At 37.7% G+C, this 21,457-nt stretch overlaps 1 protein-coding gene across 2 annotated transcripts in view; it reads right to left on the bottom strand.

The window, feature by feature from the left end:
• The window catches only part of FANCM (FA complementation group M), a 53,832-nt gene extending 33,323 nt beyond the window's left edge, over nucleotides 1–20,509 (bottom strand). Inside the window, exons 1-9 of one of the 2 annotated variants that reach the window (XM_061182498.1) lie at nucleotides 19,943–20,509; nucleotides 19,192–19,364; nucleotides 15,759–15,836; nucleotides 12,533–12,691; nucleotides 7,893–8,024; nucleotides 6,073–6,205; nucleotides 5,287–5,412; nucleotides 4,687–4,773; nucleotides 1,999–2,183 (exon numbers count right to left, since the gene is read on the bottom strand). In XM_061182498.1, coding sequence (XP_061038481.1) covers nucleotides 1,999–2,183; nucleotides 4,687–4,773; nucleotides 5,287–5,412; nucleotides 6,073–6,205; nucleotides 7,893–8,024; nucleotides 12,533–12,691; nucleotides 15,759–15,836; nucleotides 19,192–19,364; nucleotides 19,943–20,477 — 1,608 coding nt within the window. In that variant the 5' untranslated portion in view covers nucleotides 20,478–20,509. The remainder of the gene's footprint in view (nucleotides 1–1,998; nucleotides 2,184–4,686; nucleotides 4,774–5,286; nucleotides 5,413–6,072; nucleotides 6,206–7,892; nucleotides 8,025–12,532; nucleotides 12,692–15,758; nucleotides 15,837–19,191; nucleotides 19,365–19,942) is intronic. The other variant, XM_061182499.1, reaches the window with a different exon arrangement.
• Between the last annotated feature and the right edge of the window lie 948 nt (nucleotides 20,510–21,457).

The raw sequence follows: 21,457 nt of genomic DNA, 5'->3' as shown, positions 1-21,457 counted from the left end.
GCCTCGGCCGCAGGCAGATGAGCCCACTGCCCCGCCTCAATACCTGCAGGCCGTTCTTCTTAGGTTCCGTCTCACGGGTGTTTTAATTTATTTTCACTGTCACATGCATAAATCCACGAGGCACCAAGGCTTGGGAGCACCGACAATGGATGTATTGAATGTACATCCAACACATCCATTGATGTATTGAATGGAAATAAACTGGTCCTCCATCAGTTTTGACAGTTTGAAAACCACTAATCTCATAGGCATGCCAAAGTTAATTTGTCCAAAACCAAGCTAATATTCTCTACAAAACTTGCCTTTCCTGCAGTCTTATCCACCTTAGTTAATAGCCACTCTTTTCAGTTGCTCAGGCCAAAAACCTTGGAGTCAGCCTTCACACTCCTTTATCTCATATCCCGCTCTAATTTGTCAACAAATCCTGTCAGCTTGACCTTCAAAATATATCCAGAATCCAATCATTTCTCACAACCTGCTACCACCTTAGTCCAAGCCACCATCATCTTTAGCTTGAATTATTGTAATAAGTTTTCCAATTGGTCTTCCTATTTCCACCCTTAGCCCCTATAGTTTATTCTTAAGACAGCAGCCAGTGTGATTCTTTTAAAATATCAATCAGGACATGACCCTCCTCTGCTCCAAATTCTCCAAGGTCTTCTCACCTTACTCAGAGTAAAAGCCAAAGTCATTAAAATGGAAATGTAAGGTCCTAAACAATCTGGCCCCCAACTTCCTCTGTGACTTCATCACTTGTTTCTAGATAAATGAATAATTCAATTACAACTATTTGCTTGAAAGCTTATTTCAGAATGAAACTGCTGTTATGAAAGCAATTATGTATAGGAGTAATAAAAAGGATTGTTACCCTGGCCTACATAAAAATATTATTGATAAAAGTGAGTAAAAGACAAAGTCAATAAAATCTATAAGGTTTCTTATGGTACCTGACAAACCCAGGAAATGACTCTGGGTAATAATGAAGTTGGTCAGAGACCAGGTTGGGGACTATGGGTATTTCAAAATGCTTGACTTCCTAGGTAGAAATTCACTTCATTTTTCACACAGATATTACTAATCACTAGCGTGATTATTAATGTTAGTAATAATCACCCACTAGATGCCTGAACCCTTTAGAGTACTTATTAGACTTGAGATAGGGAAAAGTGTTACATTCGGACTCAGGAAAACCTCCTAGACTCTCTCCACCAGATCCAGTTTGCTTAAACAGACTCTTTTGAGTACAGTGGGGACTGGTATAAGAAGTATTTAATAATAGGAGTCCTCATCTATTAATGTTGACAGAATCAAGAAAGGATCTTTCAAAATGATTTAGACATTAAAGACATACCTAACTGTCAGAGGCTACTCAAGTGTAGACCTATAGCTAACCTGAAAAAGCCTGTATACAGCTTATAAAAATCTATAGTCTAAAATTTCCCCAAAAACATCATAGCACTCAAAAATTTATGACCAATATTCAGAGCATACAGCTACCTTAAATACCACCATGGTTTCCTCTGACCATATTTTTAAGTTAAGATTTTTAGATAACAGAAAAAAGTGTAAGCTTATTATTTGTTTGGAATAAATAACTAAAGTGACTTAAGATAAATAAATAGTAAACATTTCTTGAAGGCTCTACAGTACGATTTCATTTAATGCTTACAATAGCTCTACAGGGTATGTTTACAGATAAGGAAAACTGAGGCACAGGAAGTAAAGAAACTTATAAGTGGAAGAACCAGGATTCCAACCTACATAATATGAATCCAGAGCCTTTCTGCTTAACCATTATACTTTTAAAACAACATTTCAAAATCCCAAAAAAACCCACTTTTTTTTGGTCTTTCAAAATATGCCTAGTTTTATTTATATATTTACTACAAAATTATCTTTAAGATGTAGCCAACTGACCAGTGAGTTAAAACAAAAAAAGGCATAAGTGCAAAGCTAATCAATTTTACTTTTATATTCATCATCTCCAAAAATAATTACCTCCAGTTGCTCCTTCTGGGTAAAACCCTTCATGCTTTTCCCTGAGGCATGGCCAACAAAAGTCATTACTCTAATAATTGGCTGATGCTGTAAAAGCATTTCTGCAATTTCTTGAACACTATCTCGAAATGAAGAGAAGATCATAACTCTGGTCTCATCACATTTCTTGTCAGATGTCTTTTGAGCTATATAACAAAAATACTTTAATTACAACTTTTATAAAAGCATTTAGATGAGAACTAATTCAAAAGACAAACCTGAAACTATATACTAGTGAGTGACAATTCTTTCAAAAAAATAATTTAAGGCATCTTAAACAACTTTGCTGGTTTTCCTCCTACCTTTTCTAGTCATCTTAATAAACCTGGCTCCTTATCTCTCATTGGCTGTCATAAAATAAAAACCTAAACAAACCAAATAAAAATTACCTTTTGACCAGTCCTTCAATTCATGCATGATGCCTGTTATTCCCCTTTACCTTCTAAATCAGAAGCACAGGACTGCAGAGCTCTCACTGATTTTGTATATCTTCCCTTTCCTTTCTGCTCACTAAAGGCACTGTCTTAATCCAGGCCATTGGTATTCTGTCCCCGAATTATTGATATGTTCAAATTCTCCAAGGAAACTGAAGAATATACCCAACAGTCAATCACAAAGCTGCTCCCAATGTCTCTGTGCTTGGGAGGAGTAGAATGCATAAATAAAAACATGACTTTGAGGCTGGACCACTTAGTCTCTGGGCGATGTGTGACCATGGTAGTCATTTAATCTCTTTAAACTTTAGTTTCTTAATATCTAAAATGGATTGAGGTGATGATTAAATGAAACAGTAAATATAAAGTATGTAGACTTGCATATAGCAATTGGTTAATAATTGCAAGTTGTGTATTTTGTTATTTGCTTTCTTTTGTTTTTTAACCTTGCATGGGACTTTGACAATCCTTCTTTCTTAAACATGATTTATATTATGTTAATCATCATGTGTGTGCCAGAGACTACACTAAGCGTTTTATATATGAACTCATTTAGTCTTCATAACAACCTTATGAATTAAATGACTTAATACATATAAAGTTAATGTCTAATACATAAGGAAAAAGAAGCAGCTGCTGTTGCAAGGAAAATTATTCCAGATAAACCTCCTTTGAATCAGCATAGCATCAAGACTCTACATCTGACCAACTGCAGATCAATAGCTATTTTCAGTGCAAAGCCTATCTCCTTCAACAGGCCGCAGCCTGCCTTTCTATCTTCATTCCATTAAAGCTGCTCTACCAAGGTCATCAATAACTTTATATTGCCAAACTCAGTGGATGCTTTTTAGTTCATCTGACCACACCTCTCAGTAGTATTTAACACTATCCACTCCTTCCTACTGAAATAGTCTCTTCCCTCAGCATCTCTGATAATTCACTTGTCTGGTTTCTTTCTCAATCTCCTTTGTGGCATTTTCCCCTCTGAACTCTAAATGTTGGTATTCTGCAGGACTAATTCCCGGCCCTTTGTCCCTAAACTGTATTCCTGGTGATATGATCACATCCATTCTCTAAACTTTAAATATTGCCTTTATGCTGATAGCTCTAAAATTTATTTATATATATGTAAATAGATAAAAATATCCCAGACCATTCTTCTGAGACCCAGATTCACTTATCCAATGCCTACACATCTCAACTTAGATGTCTCAAAAGCATCCTAATATGTTTGCTCTTTCTTCTCCATGTTGTTAGTTTTCTCTTTGTTCATATAATCATCTGCAAACACACACACACACACACACTCCTACACTTATGATTTTTTTTCTCATACTCTATGTCCAATCCATCAATAAACACTGTTGGCTCCAACTTCAAAATATATCTAGAATCTATAACCACTTCTCAGAACCACCTTGCTGCTTGGTATTACTATCTTGATATAAGCTATCATCATCTGTTATCATCTTAGACTATTACAATAGCCTCCTAATTGGCCAACGTCTACAAGAGTGATCTTTTAAAAATATAAGTCAGATCACATCACTCTGCTGCTCCGAACGCCTCTGTAATAGTTTCACAAATCACAAGCATTCACAGAATAAAATCCAAAGTCTTGACATGGCCTACAAACCCTACATGACCTGGCCCCTGGCTATCTCTCCAACCTCTGCCTACACCACTCATCCTCATTACACTACTCCAGCCAAATTGGTTTGTTTACTGATCCTTAATCTTACCAAGCACCCTACTGCCTCAGGGCCTTTGAATCTGCTATTCCCTCTGCCAGGAATGATCCTCCTACAGAAATCCACAAGGCTTGCTCCCTTCCTTCCATCAGGTAACAGCTCAAACATCACCCTACAAAGAGGTCTGCTCTAAAACCCTATATAAAATAGCCTCCTTCATGACTCTCTATTTTCTCACCTAGCTTACTTTTCCCTACCATTATATTATACATTGTTTTATTATCTGCTTCCCTTATACTGCCCCAGGCTGACTTTTCTTTTTCACATAATACCCTATTCTTAACATTTCCACCATTCCCCTGGTGCCTATGCTCCCAAAATTTCTCAGAGCTTTTTTATATTCATTATCCAGAATAATTAAAAGCTCATCTTCTTCATAAGAAATGTTAGCACAAACTAATGAGTCAGAGTTTTAGCTTTTTCAGTAACTTTGCCTTGCCTTGAGTCTATTAAATACGACCTACCATTCCATGACTTGAAGTGTTCAACTACAACTTCTTCTAATTTCTGTAATTTTGGATGACTATAGCAGAACTTTTTATCTTCATCTCCTGTAAAAAAACAAAACACAAAAAATTTTTCTGTATTTTTCCATATTCGATTACATTAATGTATTTTAATTACCCTTTTCAAAATGGATTCGTTAAAACATTTCTTTTTATTTAAACAGTAAGTAGCACCTGGGTAGCACACAAACCTTACTGTAAAATAAACTTTGAATTTTTATGAAAATTTCATTCTGAGAAAGACTCCAAATGAGAATCAGCAGCAAAGAGAAGGGAAAAATTCACATTTAGTTAAGCTATAAATCAGTTTTTGGTAGTTCTGAGAATTTTCACTACCAGTAACAACTACTACTAACTTCTATTATATATTTAAAGTTTATGAACTGCTTGAATATATATTTATCCTAAGTTGAAGAATAAGATCTTTTAGCATTTAACAGGTCTATTGCTACAGAAATATAAGTAGGTATAAATAGACATGTGGATCAATGGAGCATAATTTTAAAATTAACCTTGATAAAGAGGAAACAATATAAAATTTTAAAAGAAAAACCAGACCTTTTTTGATAGCAGAAATGCCACTTGCTGAAGTACTACGTGTATGTGCAAACATGCACTCTAGATGATTATAGAGCTTCATGAAGTCCTCATTTCGGCTAAGTTCTTTTTTTGCCCGAGTCATTCCTTCAGAAATTAAGAAAATATTTTTCCAATAAATTTAATAGCAAAACTAATCAAATGTATCATTTATTTAAAAGAAATTAAACTTTAGCAATGAATGCAAGTTTTTCAAATTTAAAAATAAAAACCAGCAACTTTTTCCAGTTCCACATTCACATATGTATTAATGAATGGCTTCCTTTCTTCCAGCAATTTATCAAAATCAAAGAAACATGGGCTGGCACCTTGATCTTGAACTTCCCAGCCTCCAGAACTGTGAGAAACATATGTCCATTGTTTAAGCAAAAAAAAAAAAAAAAAAAAAAGAAGAAGAAGAAGAAGAAAAAGAAAGGAAGGAAGGAAGGAAAAAAGAAAGAAAGAATCTGTTACATAACTATTTCATTGCTTTTTATTTTATTTATTTATTTATTAAGCTGCGCTGGGTCTTAGTTGCAGCATGCGGGATCTAGTTCCCTGACCAGGGATCAAACCCGGGCCTCCTGCATGGGGGAGGACCACCAAGGAAGTCCACTGGACCACCAAGGAAGTCCACTGGACCACCAAGGAAGTCCCCTTCACTGCTTTTTAAAATAAAGCACCTTAAGTAATCCAAACTGCTCAATACATATCGTTAACCAAAATAATACATGTCAGCACTTTAAAAAATAATTTCATATAATTTACCTTTAGCTCCATCCATAATTCCACAAAGGAAGAAATATAATGATCTCATTCCCATTTGCTGCAATAATTCATAACCATGATATAAACTAATACAAATAGCAAACTCTCCCTCGATTATGCCTTGTTGCAGTCCCTAGAAAAAACAAGCATGTATCAAATTTACCCAGAGAAAGAAATGAAGATACATGTTCCATGCAGAACTTATTGGTTCTACTGAATGTCCTAAGATGTTGCTATGGAAAGGTGTCAATGTACTTTCCATATACAATCTGCCCCTTTATTTAATTCAACATGAAACTTACATTTTAAAGAGAATAAATGAACAGGGGGATATTTATCATATGCTGTTTTTCTTTGCAGGTAAATTATTAGCAGTATATAGATTTATTTGGTCTTTCAAAACAATTTAATAAGCACCTACTATTTGCCAAGCACTGAGCTAGACATTTGGGATACAAGGGAAAATAAAACAGATATGGGCCTATCCTCATAAATGTTTCTGACATCAGGACAAATATTTAATCAAACTGTTTAACACTAACATTTAACACCAAGTATACCTGCCACAGTAACATCTGACAGGGAGCACCAGACACTGTTATAAGCACACTACTTATACAAACTTATTTAATCTTAACACCTAGGAGGTAGGTACTATTGTTATGCCCATTTTACAGATGCGGAAGCTCACGTAGGTGATAAGTAGCAGAGCCAGTATTTGAACCTAGGAAATTTGGCCCAGTGTGCTTGTGCTTTTAACCACTACTCTCAAGGAAAAGTAAAGTACATATTCCTTTTATAGGAGCATACAGTCGGTATATCTATACAATAAGATACCTTTAAATGACCATTGAGAATATATTTTAATTATTTTCCTTTATTAGAGATGAAGACTATTATTTAATACCTTACATTTTTAGTAGCATTTAATATCAGTTACACTCATTTTAAATGTTTCCAGGATAGTGATAAATGCCTTAAAATGGCACCCTAATTACCTAAAAGGGTAAAACAACATCTCTGTAAAACATAAACTCTCATCAGTGAGATCAAGTTCAACAGGTTTAGATTTATGATTTAAAATTTTAATGAACCTTTAACTCCTAGCAGAAACTTTAAACATTTTATTAATGTTTAGTATAATATACTGCAATTTCACAGAAAATTCCCTTTGTGGTTTCCCAGATACTATAAAGTCCGTATTTCTAGTATAACATTTAAAGCTACTCCCAGGTGGTCACAACCTAGATCATATCTGACTCCCTCAATCCTTTACCTCAGTCAAATTGGTTTTCTCACTGTCTCCTTTATACCTTCATTCAATTGCCTCTGTTCTTTTGCACACGCATTCCCTCTCAGTTCCAAGAATGACTCAGTGCCTTTTCATGCTTGTGAGCATCTCTTTTGACTCTGGACCTAACTTGATGGATATGTTCCTACCCACCTATTTTTTTCCTATAAAGATTAAAAATACAAAGCTTACTGTGATGCTTAATCCAACCTCGGTATGGAGATTTAAGACTAAATGCTATGGGTCTAAAAGTTAGTTAAAATCTACCCTCTTATGACCCTTTGACTTTGCAAAACAGAAGTGAACTAAAAGACCAATTCTTAATTAAAAGTTATAAGATAAATTTATCTTAATTCCCATCATTAAACTGTATTTCTGCTAGATCTTTTTCATGTTTTTATAAACTATATAAACCATCCCTGAATTCTTGATGAGCTAATATATACCAAAAAACAATCATTATTTACATTTCATCCTGGTTCTGAGTAAAAACGTAGTCTATCAGCAAAATTTATTTTAAAATACCTACCACAATATTTGGAGATGGGTTTTTCCTAAATTGATCTCTTGCCAGAATTATCTGGTATTTTGTTAGATTGGGAATATCCCTTCTCATCAAAACATTCCTCTGAATCAAAGAACTGGCAAGTGCTTCCAAAATCTGCAAATTTCAAAGAAATTTAGTTTAAGTTTACTTTAAAATCCTTTTTCAAATACATTTCTGCACATACTAAAATAGTTTTATATATTAAATTATATATTAAATGAAGTTTGTCTTAAAATGAATTTTTAAGTAAACACAGAAGAGATGATAAAATTTTAAAGTACTTGACAATTATCTCCAGATAATCCATGTGAGAGTCAGCACAAGCAATTATTAGATTCAACGATAATTCAAGAACATATGTGTTGGGCTTCCCTGGTGCGCAGCAGTTAAGAATCCGCCTGCCAATGCAGGGGACATGGGTTCAAGCCCTGGTCCGGGAAGATCCCACATGCCGCGGAGCAACTAAGCCCATGCACCACAACTACTGAGCCTGTGCTCTAGAGCCGCGAGCCACAACTACTGAGCCCGCGGGCCTAGAGCCTGTGCTCTGCAACAAGAGAAGCCACCGCAATGAGAAGCCGGTGCACTGCAACGAAGAGTAGCCCTTGCTCGCCGCAACCAGAGAAAAAGCCCGTGCACAGCAACGAAGACCCAGTGCAGCCAAAAATAAAATAAATAAATTTATTAAAAAAAAAAAAAAAGAACATATGTGTTTATCTGTTTATTTCTTAACTCTCCTCCTCTCCCTCCAAACTAAGCACAATGAAAGGAGGGCCTTGATTTTTTCTCTGTTGCATCTTCAGTGCCTAGAACAAGTCTAGCACATAGGTAAATATTTGCAGAGGGATGACTAAATCAAAATTCCTTGAGTACATTTAATTTCATTCACTGATTCATTCTCTCAAAAATATTCATTAAGGGACTTCCCTGGTGGTCCAGTGGTTAAGAATCTGCCTTCCAATGCAGGGGACGCGGGTTCGATCCCTGGTTGGGGAACTAGGATCCCACATGCCGCAGGGCAACTAAGTCTGCACGCCGCAACTACTGAGCCCACGTGCTCTGGAGCCTGCGTGCCACAACTAGAGAGCCCGCGCCGCAACGAGAAGCCCACGCGCCATAATGAAAGATCCTGCATGCCGCAACAAAGATCCCGCGTGCCACAACTAAGACTTGACATAGCCAAATAAATAAACAAATAGATATTTTAAAAAATATATTCATTAAGCATATACTATATATCAAGCATTGTTCCTGATGCTGGGGATATTGTGGCTGAGACAAATGAAGTTTCTGCTTTCCTAAAGTTTACATTCAATAGAGGGAAGAAAGGAATAAAGAAGTGAACAAAGAAAGTAGAGAATGTTGATTATGATAATGCATTTAAGAACCTAAAACACAGTAATGCTTTGTAGAGTAGAGTCTTTGATGGGAAGGAGGTCACTATTATATAAGTGGACAAAGAGGGTTTCTTTCTTTCTTTCCTTCCTCCCTACCTCCCCCCTTCCTTTCTTTCTTTCTTTTTTTTGGGGGGTGGAGGGGAGGAGCAGCAATTGTGCTGCCCAGGCACCCCCTGCCTCATCCCTCGTCCAGCCCCAGGATGCAGAGGAGCGGGCCCTTGGATTGTGACCTTGCCAGCGCCCTTCCACCTCTGAGCATCCCGTTTCCCACACTAAGGTTCCTGGCTGGGGATGGACCGCTCCAGGCCAGGGCTGCCTCCGGTACCAAGCAGCAGGAGAGACAGTGGTCCGGGTTGGGCAAGCAACGGAGCCTACCGCTGCATGGGTGACAGCAGGGCGCTCTCAGGGGAGAACTGGGCATCCAGGCTCCCACAGTTCTCCACGTGTTCATGCCACCAAAGACGGTTTCTTTTAAGAGGTAATACTTGACATCTGAATGATAAAGTATGCTTAGCCTGAGAAGTTCTGAAGACAGAGCATTCCAGGCAGAGGAAACAGCAGACAAAAGGTCCTGAGCTTGATGTCATAGTGAAGGTAAAAAGCGACCTCCAGATGAAGACCTACTACAGCAATATGTAATTTGCCTAAGTTTCATTTCCTAAAATATAGCTATTTTAGTACATTTCAATCTTTCCTCTCTTCTAGCTTTGCTGATCAGCTTTGCTGACCACATGTGCCTAAAGAAGTACTCTAAAAAAATCAATAAAATTAAATTATTATATGTGATTATACAAATTACAACTTTCATATTCTTATAAATGGAGTGATTTTAATCATAACCAAATGTATTAGCATTTATGAGATGATTACCAGAAACACTTTGCCATATCTTAAATTATTAACACTTAGAATTTTGTTACAAATAATTTAAAAACAAAAAACAAACCATATTTCTATAAAACTTCTCTTTAAGAAAGACTTATTAAAGATTGAATGATAGATAAACTTTCTGGTTATTCATTCCTGAATAACAAACTACTTCAAAACATCATAGGTTAAAACAACAACCATTTCATTTGCTTGTGATTCTTTTTCTGCAGGGAAGAATTCAAGCAAGTAACAGAGAGGGCCTAGAAGGGATGATGACACAGTAACAATGAACATATCTAGTGCCCATGTCTTGGTTTCTAAATACAACTCTTCCATAGAAGAAATAAGGATTCCTTGGAGAAATGGTTGATTCTATGGCTGGGACAGGACAACTACTAAATGAGCATAAAATATCTTGTAATACCAGAAAGTTAGGAACTAGTCCTCCCCCAACCACCCCCTGCCCCCAACAAAAAGTGCATGTCTAAAGGACACAGGGGCCATCTTAAAGGAACTCCTAATGGCCAAAGCTGGAACAATCTAAGCAACAAAATTAATAATGATAGTATAGAACTTAACCCACAGGAAAAAATAATTATCCATTAATATAATAATTATCCATATTAATATAAAGAATTGAAAAAGTAAATTGGGGAGAAGAAACAGCTCTTCATTATAGAAGAATTCAAATTAACAAATGTAAAAGAAATGAGGGAAACGAAACAATGATTAGGCAAATACTACAGGAATAACTGTTGTAGGCAAGAACCATCATTATATGCTAAAGTTAGTGGACAAAATATTTTGAGAATCAGGGTATTTGCATAGTCTCAAAGTATATCCCCACTGGAACTCTCTATACTATTTTTGCAAATTTCCTAAAAGTCTAAAATTATTGCAAAACAAAATACTAAAAATAAAAAAGAATTCTGTTAGGGCATTGCAGTGACAGCTCGTCTCTGCTCGTGATGTCTAGAGTCTCAGACAGCTGGGAGCTTGCTGAAATAGCTCAACTGAGGCCATGTGTCTGCACCCTCAGTTCTAGCTATCTACTGGCTCCTCCTTTCTCCTCAGCATGGTTAACTTGAGGCTCACCATGGCTAACTTAGGGTTCACCACATTCTATTGGTCAAAGTCAGCCTAGGGTAAGCCTAGATTCTAGGGAAGGGGAAATGTATCCTGCCTCTCAATGGGAAGAGTAGCAAAGAATTTGTAGCCATCTTTAATCCACAGCAATGAGGATATAAAAACAAGGTTTTCTCCTAGCGTGACAATAATTATGAACTTTAGAAAACCAATTGCTACCCCAAATTTCTCCCATTGAAAGTGATAACTGCCTAAGCAGTTGTCTTACAGCTACAGTATTGACATTTGGACCAGATAATTCTTTGTTGTTGGGGGGGCTCTCCTATCCATTGCAGGATGTTAAGCAGTATTCCTGGCCTCTATACACTAGATGCCAGTAACAAGTCCACTCCCCACACCCTCCAGTTAGAACAATCAAAAATGTGTCAATGGGCTTCCCTGGTGGCGCAGTGGTTAAGAATCCGCCCTCCAATGCAGGGGACACGGGTTCGAGCCCTGGTCTGGGAAGATCTCACATGCCGCAGAGCAACTAAGCCCATGTGCCACAACTACTGAGCCTGCGCTCTAGAGCCCGCGACCCACAACTGCTGAAGCCCGCACGCCTACAGCCCGTGCTCCGCAACAAGACAAGCCACTGCAATGAGAAGCCCGCGCACCGCAACGGAGAGTGGCCCCCGCTCGCCGCAACTAGAGAAAGCCCGCGCGCAGCAACAAAGACCCAACGCAGCCAATCAATCAATCAATCAATCAATCAATCATGTGTCAAGACATTGCCAAATGCCACCAAGTGGGCAAGATAGTCCCCAGTTGAGAAACACTGCTGTACAAGGGATCAGGGAGGAATATACTGAAAATATATTTCCTTACAAAGAAAGTTCTGGTTGAATCTGGATACATGTTTTGGGTGTGTTCACTATGTGAAAATTCACTGTGCTGCACACTTACATTTAATGCACTATGCTGTTCATATATGTTTGGGGGGGCTGGTTATACTGCAATTAAAAGGTTTACTTAAGAAAATACAAAACCACATAAGGCTATAATTGGCTTTAGAAATGGTCCATCATTTTGTATTTCCTCTTTAATAGTTTGCCAGTACATATAAAACATGGCACTCATACTGAAAATTTTCATTTCAAAGAATTTTTTACCATATTAATTATATAAATGATTATAACTATATATTCTCACAGTCAGACTCTGTTAACTAAAATAATTACATTACCAGTTCATTCATTAAAACCCTGAATTATGATAAAAATGGCTTACCTGTATATATGCCTTTTGGATAGCTCCAAGTTCTTCACCAAGGGGAACAACAAGCTTTTCAACTCGTCTTTCATGAGAGTATGGCAAAATATCTGGAGAATCTTCAGAACGAATCTCTATCTGCCCAATTAGTAGATTAGTAATAACCTGTTGCACAGCCTACAGAAAATCAATTAAGTATGATTATATATTATATTGTTAAATTTTTTAGTTTGTCACTAACAAAAATAAAATAGCAATAAGTTTTTGAAAAAAACATTAGAAATTTATATCATTAAATATTTTTAAAAACTACAAATTATAGCACATCAGGAGTGGCACAATAGGGGAAAATGCTTTTGAAACATCTTTCTTGCATGCCAAGCATCCAAGAGATAAAATGTCCAACAAGTTCCTCAAATGTATTTTGTGTTTTCCAATGGTAGTGTTATATCCTGTCAATATTTATAAAGACTCAGACAAAAGAGAAGTTTTAGATTAGCAAACCAAATCCCCAAAACATTATATAACAGTCAATTTTAGAGCCAGAACTAAAACCCAGATTTCCTGATGCCCTGGCAAATACTTTTTTCCACTGATTTTTTATGGGGAAAACAGAAGTCCTGTTACTACTAAGAGATACAAATGTACCTTGGGAATACTTTACAAACTGACTTGTTAAGAAACTGAGGGCACAGGTCCTACGCTAAATCAATTATTATAAATGAGTGGAGGGAATTCCCTGGCAGTCCAGTGGTTAAGACTCCACGCTTTCATTGCCAAGGGTGAGGGTTTGATCCCTGGCCGGGAACTAAGATCCCACAAGCTGCGGGTGTGGCCAAAAATAAAAATAAATAAATGAGTGGAATATTTTCCATTTAAATCAATATATATGATGTGAATGTATTTCTGGAGCTAAATTTCATTCACCAGAAGCTTATAAAGGAACTTAATTGTAAAAATAGGGAATTTAAGAAAAAACAAAAAACCTGTTGGTATAAACAACTGCTGTACCATTAGACCACAGTACTACTGGGTGTGATGAAAAAAAGAAAGGAAGGGAGAGATAGATGGATGGAGGGAGGGAGGGAGGGAGGGAGAAAGAATCCTGAAAGTATCCAGAAATTAAGAACTCTTTTTTTTTAAACTAGTAAAGCCTCATGGGCTTAGTTTCAGACAAAAAATCCTCTAGGGCAAGAATCACATCTTAGTCACTTTTGTATTCCCAACACCTAGTATAGTGCCCAATACAGCAGTACACTATAGTTACTGAATGTCCACATACATTCAAACTCTAGAGTAAATATATGACCATTTTATAAAATTGACTAAGACTTCAGTATTTTTTTTTCCTTTGGCCGCACGGCATGTGGAATCTTAGTTCCCCGACCAGGGATTGAACCCGTGTCCCCTGTGCTCGTAGCACGGAGTCTTAACCACTGGACCGCCAGGGAAGTCCCAGGCTTTAGTATTTTTAATCATTCATTCATTCAAGAAATATTTGAGTAATTCCCATATGCCAGGTATTGAATTGGTGATAGAGGTATAACCAAGATAGACATAATCCCTACATTCATGTAGGTACTATTTTAGTGGAGCAAAAAGACAACAAATAAATGAATAAGCAAAAGAATGACAGATTGTGATAGATATTAAGAAGAAAATAACAAGATAGGAAGAGTTGACTTTTCATAGCTTAAGAGTGAATTTTTCTGAAGAGGTGATATTTAAGCAGAGACTTGATGACTAAAAACAATCAAGCATGTTTAAACAAGGTTGGGCAGAAATGATAGGATAGAAATTTCTAAAACTAATCGAGGCTATGGACAGAAAGAAAAAAGTCTATGGCTTGGCAGAAATGAAAACTACCTTTGAAATTATCCAGAACCTAACACAGAAGACCATTCAGAGCTACTAAATTAGAATGTCTGGGATAAGGCCCAAAATCTGCATGGGATAGGGCTCAAAACTTTTTACCATCCTCCAATAAAGGAAACCTGAGCTCCCTGGAGAAATGGTGGATTCCATAGTAGGGACAGGAAAAATACTAAATGAGCATAAAATATCTTGTGATGCCAATAAGTTAGGAAGTGTTCAAAACAAACACACAAACAAACAAAAGTGCATTCTAAAGGACACAGGAGCCATCTTCAAGGCACTCTCAATGGCCCAATCTAGAACAATCAAAATTATTAATGATAGTATTGGATTGTAGCCCATAATATATATATATATATCCATTAGTCCATATTGATGTAAAGACCTGAATTAAAAATAAATGAGGAGAGAAGACAGCTTTTCACAACAGAAGAATTCAAATTTTAAAATGTAAAAGAAATGAGGGAAAGAGGAAATAATGATTCGGCAAACAGCACAGAAATAATTGTTTCAAGCAAGAACCATCACTGGATGCTAAAACAGAATATTTACATAGTCTCATAGTATCTCCCCCACAACAGACTTAATTAAAAAGGGAAAAACAGTAGTTTTACAATGCAGAAACCAGAAAGTCATCATCTGAACCAAGTCAAAATGAACAGCACCAGTAATAAGACAAATCATCATGTATTCTCAGATACAATGCACTAAGAAAGGTACAGCATCACTTCTGGGGTATTCTTGCCCAAAATGCATACATAACCTCACTCCAATCATAAGAAAACATCAGACAATGCCAAATTGAGGGATATTCTACAAAATAACTGGCACCTACTCTTCAAAAGCATCAAGGTCATGGAAGACAAGAAAAGAATGAGAACTGTCACAGACTGGAAGGTACTGAGGAGACGTGACAACTAAATGCAATGTGGGATCACAGACTGGACCCCAGAGCAGGAAAGCACCCTGGTGGGAAAACTGGCAATAGTCAAATAAGATTTGTAGATCAGTTACTAGTACTGTACCAATGTTAATTTCCTGGTTTTGATAATTTTACTATGGTTATGTAATATGTTAACAGGGGAAGCTGAGTGAAGAATATACAGAGACTTTAATTTTTTCAAATTTTCTGGAAGTCTAAAGTCATTTCAAAATAAAACAGTATTTAAACAACAGCTTTAGGTGATTCTTTGCCACACTTAAGTCTGAAGACTCTAATGTAGATAGTCTCCTACAACCATAGAAGAAAAGGTAGGCATCTTATATGAAATGCTGTACTCCTGATGTTAAACTAAATACTAGAATGGAAAACTGATCTGGTCACATACAAAAGTTCTTATTTTCTTAAACATTAATAAATTTTACTTACCTTTATATCACTCCCTGGTGTGGCACTAAGAGCCAAGATTCTAAAGTGATTTGTATATTTGACTAGTTCTCTTACAACCTTAAAAAAAAAAACAACAATTCTTTAGTTTCATCTGCCCAATACAAAAATAAAAATGATTCTGTTAAACAAGGTATTATATCTGATCCACTATCATTGTTCCTTATTTAGAGTATTGATGGGCTGGCAGATGGAACTATCATGTTATCTGAAGAGCAAATGATTTAGGTTTATACTCTATCCCAATCAAAAACACTTTAGGGTTTCTTCTATACATAAAGCTACCACATCAAGGCCTATACTGAGGCAAATCAAAATATTCAAAGGGCTAATTCAAGAGCAAATGGTAGAAAAAGATCAAGTTTATTCTCCATTGCTTGGGCCACAGTCTAGGCTTACAGCTATATCCATATGCACACTTGCCAGATTAAGATAAATCATAACACAAAACTAGAAAAAAAATTAAATACATGGACTTTCCTGGTGGCGCAGCGGTTAAGAATCCGCCTGCCAATGCAGGGAACACGGGTTCGACCCCTGGTCCGGGAAGATCCCTCATGCCGCGGAGCAACTAAGCCCGTGCGCCACAACTGCTGAGCCTGTGCTCTAGAGCCTGTGAGCCACAACTACTGAGCCCACGTGCCACAACTACTGAAGACCGCGAGCCTAGAGCCCGCGCTCCGTAACAAGAGAAGCCACCGCAATGAGAAACCCTCACACCGCAAAGAAGAGTAGCCCCCGCTCGCCGCAACTAGAGAAAGCCCACGCGCAGCAATAAAGACCCAACACAGCCAAAAATAAATTAATTAATTAATTTTTAAAAAATTAAATACAAATGTGAAATTAGATTTGAAATGAAAAAAGTTTGTTTTAGGAAAGATTTTAAAGAAGTTAGATTTCATGTGGAAAGCTCACAATTTTTAAATTAAGTTTATTCATAAAAGAATAAGGCTGGGGCTTCCCTGGTGGCGCAGTGGTTGAGAATCTGCCTGCCAATGCAGGGGACACGGGTTCGAGCCCTGCTCTGGGAAGATCCCACATGCCGCGGAGCAACTAGGCCCGTGAGCCACAACTACTGAGCCTGCGCGTCTGGAGCCTGTGCTCCGCAACAACAGAGGCCGCGATAGTGAGAGGCCCGCGCACCGCGATGAAGAGTGGCCCCCGCTTGCTGCAACTAGAGAAAGCCTCACACAGAAACGAAGACCCAACACAGCCAAAAATAAAATTATTTAATTAATTAATTTAAAAAAAAAAAAGAATAAGGCTAATTTGGGGTAATTTTTAAAATCTAAATTCCCTTTTAAATCCTAAAACATTTTCCAAGGGGTACCAAAGCATCACTCTAGGCTTTACAATTTCAACTCAACATCCACTTCTGGTATAATCAATACTGGATAATTTGCCAGATTCCCATATGCCCCAGTACAAGGAAAAAGGACCCCTAAGTAAACTGAGTCACAGGAACAGCTCTTAGTATCCCATAGTTCCACATTAGATGTAGGAAACTAAAAGCAGATTATTTTTTTTTAATTGAAGTATAGTTGATTTACAATACTGTCTTAGTTTCAGGTGTACAGCATAGTGATTCAGTATTTTTGCATATTATATAACATTATAGATTATTACAAGATAATGGGCATAATTCCCAGTGCTCTACAGTAAATCCTTGTTGCTTATCTATTTTACATATAGTAGTTTGTATCTGTTAATCCCATACCCTAATTTGTCCCTCCCCCCTTTCCTCTCCCCTTTGGTAACTACAAGTTTGTGCTCTATGTCTGTGAGTCTGTTTCTGTTTTGTATATACATTCATTTGTATTATCTTTTTAGATTCCACATATAAGTGATATCATATAGTATTTGTACTTCTCTGTTTGACTTATTTCACTGAGTGGCAAATGACAATATTTCACTCTTTATGGCTAATATTCCAGTGTGTGTGTGTGTTATATATATATATATAGATGCGCCACATCTTTTTAATCCAATCATCTGTTGATGCACATTTGGGTTGCTTCCATGTCTTGCTATTGCAAATGGTACTAAAACTAGATTATCTTAAAACTGCTCTGATTTCAACCCATGTCAAAGATGAATTCAATGAGACTCAAACTGAATATTGATTAATATTCAAAAAATATTATTTATGGAGTTTTTTAAAACATGATACAGAATACATTTAAAGATAGAACATTATAGGGAATTCCCTGGCAGTCCAGTGGTTAGGACTCTGTGCTTTCACTGCCAAGGGCCCAGGTTTAATCCCTGGTCGGGGCACTAAGATCCCACAAGCCACAACCCATGAGGCACGGCCAAAAAAAAACCAGAACATTATACTTAATGGATACTTGAGAACAATCGTCCTAATTAAAAACTGATACAAGACAAAATGTCCCTGATACATTACTTTTTTTCCAGGAGGGATTCTCAAGCATTTTATAGAAGTGGTGTTGTGTTTGTAACCCAGGAAGCTACAGTCTTCAACAAGCTGTGTGCCTGTTGGAAACTATATCTGGAATATTCAGTGTAGTATAAACTCTTAGTGCTATTTAGATATTAAAGAAGTCAGTCATGTCTCATTGTACTCAGTGAAAGCATAAGCCTTGTAGTTAAAAAAAAAAAAATCACCTAACGTGTAGAAATTTTTTGAAAATAAAATAAAGTTGCTAAGGGGAGTTCTCTGGTGCCTAGTGGTTAGGATTCTGGGCTTTCACTGCCATGGTCTGGCTTCAATCCCTGGTCGGGGAACTGAGATCCTGCAAGGCGTGCAGCACAGCCAAAAAAAAAAAAAAAAAGTTGCTAAATATAAGATAAGTGTACAAAATGAATTCCATAGAGTTAGAATAAAATTTTTAAAATGCTCCTTTCAAGCAGAAACGTTAACACACTGGGTATTAATTTAACTTGGAAAAATATGAATAAATGGAAAAATATATATATTTCCTGGCTGAGATCAACTCTAGATGACAATTCTGGAGAAGATAATACAGAGATATAATAATATTTAAAAGTCCCCAAGGAAACTGCTTTACAAAATCACAAACTGGCAGTGAAATTCATCTCTTTGCACTAAATGAAACAAACTTTTCCTCTACTCTTACTCTATACCCTCTCCCTAGTATCACCACCTATTATTGTTTTAACTACCTACCACTATATAGTAGTAGATCACTGCCTCAACGAGACTCTCATCATCTACATCTGACACTAATAGTCTTGTTAAAATTTAAAAAACAAACAACAGCAGAGACACTGATTTGAATGAAGGAGAGTATTTCCTATCACCATCTGTTGAGATAATAGATATAAGGCTTTTCATAGTAATACGATCAGTAACTTCCATCATTATTAATTATTCCCCAAAATGCTCTCCATCAATGTATTTACACTATAAAATACTTTTTAACAAAATTACCTGGCAATAAGCATAATTTCCAAGAGCTTTATGAGCTTCATCAATAACTAGACACTTTATTTCAGCAGCAGGACAAGCTCCTCTAGAAAGATCATTTACCATGACTTGAGGTGTAAGAAAATGGACTCTTTTACTGCCCCATATTTCCTTCCTGGTGAAAGCTTGAGTAGATCCTGTAAATAAAAGTGACATTGCACATTCTAAACTCCCGACTGTTATCTGTAAAATATAAATAACCTGGCCTATTTTCAGAATGCATTCCTGCTTTGGTAATGTGCTTTCGAGATGATAATTGGACAAATCATGGGAATGCATTTTAAAGATTTGTTGTGGTCCAGATGTCAATGCTGGCTTTTACCGAAAACCACGACTAGACTGCCATTAGAGAATTCTTACAAAATGACACAATATTTGAAGAGAACAAAATTCTTCAACTGGGAAATCCTTCTGCGGAAGAAAGTCAGGAAACCTCATGTTCACTTACCGATGGGGTATACACACATAATCACTTCAGAATGCTTTGACAAGATACAGGAATTCTCTGAAGATTGAATAAAGCAACCCTATTCATTAGAGCTGGACTTGCTACAAGTAGATGATATTTCAAGGGAGAAGACGTAAAATAAGCATATTGTGATCTAGGGACTATTCCACACGGGTCAGGAATTCCTTTAACGCTATTTCCCAGAACGCATACTTTTCCCTGGGTCCCAGCTCTTAATTTCAAATTAGCCCACTGTTTCTAAGATACCTGTCATTTCGGCCATGTGGGACTGCGGGATACCCATCACCCGGTAGCAAGCCTCGATCTGCTGTGTCACCAAAGGTTTCGTGGGGGCCATGAAGACAACCTTGCCGGAGGGGAACCAGCGGTAGAAATTGTACATGACCACGGCGGCAATAAAGGTCTTTCCCAAGCCGGTAGGCAGACACACCAGCGTGTTGCAGAACAGAGCGGTCCTGGCGATGTGCAACTGGTAGTCCCGCACCGGGCAATTAGTAGGGTAAATCCACAGGGCGCCCGCTGAGGTGCAGAACCCGCCATTCTCTAGACTCAGCTGCCGCTCTGCTTCGTACACCGCGACCAGCAACACATCATCGTCCGACTCGGGCTGAGCCTCTGCCGCCTCCGCCGCCTCTGCTGCCTGTGCCGCTGCAGGAAAACTCACCCCGGAGATGCCAGGGCTCTGAGGCCGCTCAGTTCCAGAGCTGCAACTCGGAGCCCCAGTGGATCGGGAGACTCTTGAGCCCCACGTCTGAAAAAGCGTTCTTTGCCGCCCGCTCATTAGGCCAACGACCACCGAAGGCTTCGCTCAGACGCCAGCAGCTGCTGCAGCTCAACAGCCTCCGTTCCAATCCCCATCGGTTATCTTCGCATAAAAAACACTAGAACTAGAAGGCGGGACTGAGGCCTGTTTATCCAGTTGAAAGTGCCGCCAATGAGTTTGCGTGGGGAAAATGATTGGCGGGCTTCCCGGAAACCCCGCGGCCCTCTCGGAGACGCATGCGCGTTGTTATGGAGCCACCCCAAATTTGGTCCCCTTGTCAATTTCTTATCGACTCTAAAGTTGGGTTCCGTTTCTAATGACGAGGTGTCCGGGCATCATTGCGAAATTGATGCCTCTTAAAATGATACAATAAATAAACTTGAGGTCCAGAAACAATGGATACCCTTTTTTTTTTAACTTAACGTTATTGAGAGTCTAACTTGCCTTATTCCTTGTGGTTGGCCATGTTTTTAAATCGGAAGATGAGGTGAAAACAAACGTGTTTAGATAAAATTAAATAACGTGTCTTATTTCTCTATCCAGGCTGAGAAAACAAAACGCCAGGTCTCTTTCAGGAGTGGCAACCCATTATCTTAATATTTTGTATTGTTAAAAGGGAAGTGAATGGTTTGGTCCTGATATTCGTTGGAAAATCCGAAGGAAAAAAAGCAAGGCGTCCTGATGCTCCACCATTATATCTTCATAAATGATATAGAGCAGTAAGCGTCGGGGTGATATTATTCTACTCTAGCGATAGCATTCTACCTCAGACTTGGATACAATTCCCGGCTTCTCCCCTCTAAAAGTGGCGACTTCGAGTAACCTCTGTAGATTTGTTTCTTCGTGTATTGAGGAAAAGTACACACACATCACGAGGTTGTTTGGACCACTAATACTGTCACCTCTTCATCACCACCATCAGCAAGCGCCATCCTGCGTGTAGCCACTTTACATTGTTTTATATGGTCAAGTGTCTGGACTTGCTTTTAGACAAACTG

This window comes from Eubalaena glacialis, chromosome 2, assembly GCF_028564815.1.
Source record: "Eubalaena glacialis isolate mEubGla1 chromosome 2, mEubGla1.1.hap2.+ XY, whole genome shotgun sequence".
Lineage (NCBI taxonomy): Eukaryota > Metazoa > Chordata > Mammalia > Artiodactyla > Balaenidae > Eubalaena > Eubalaena glacialis.
This window is presented reverse-complemented; position numbering and strand designations above follow the sequence as displayed.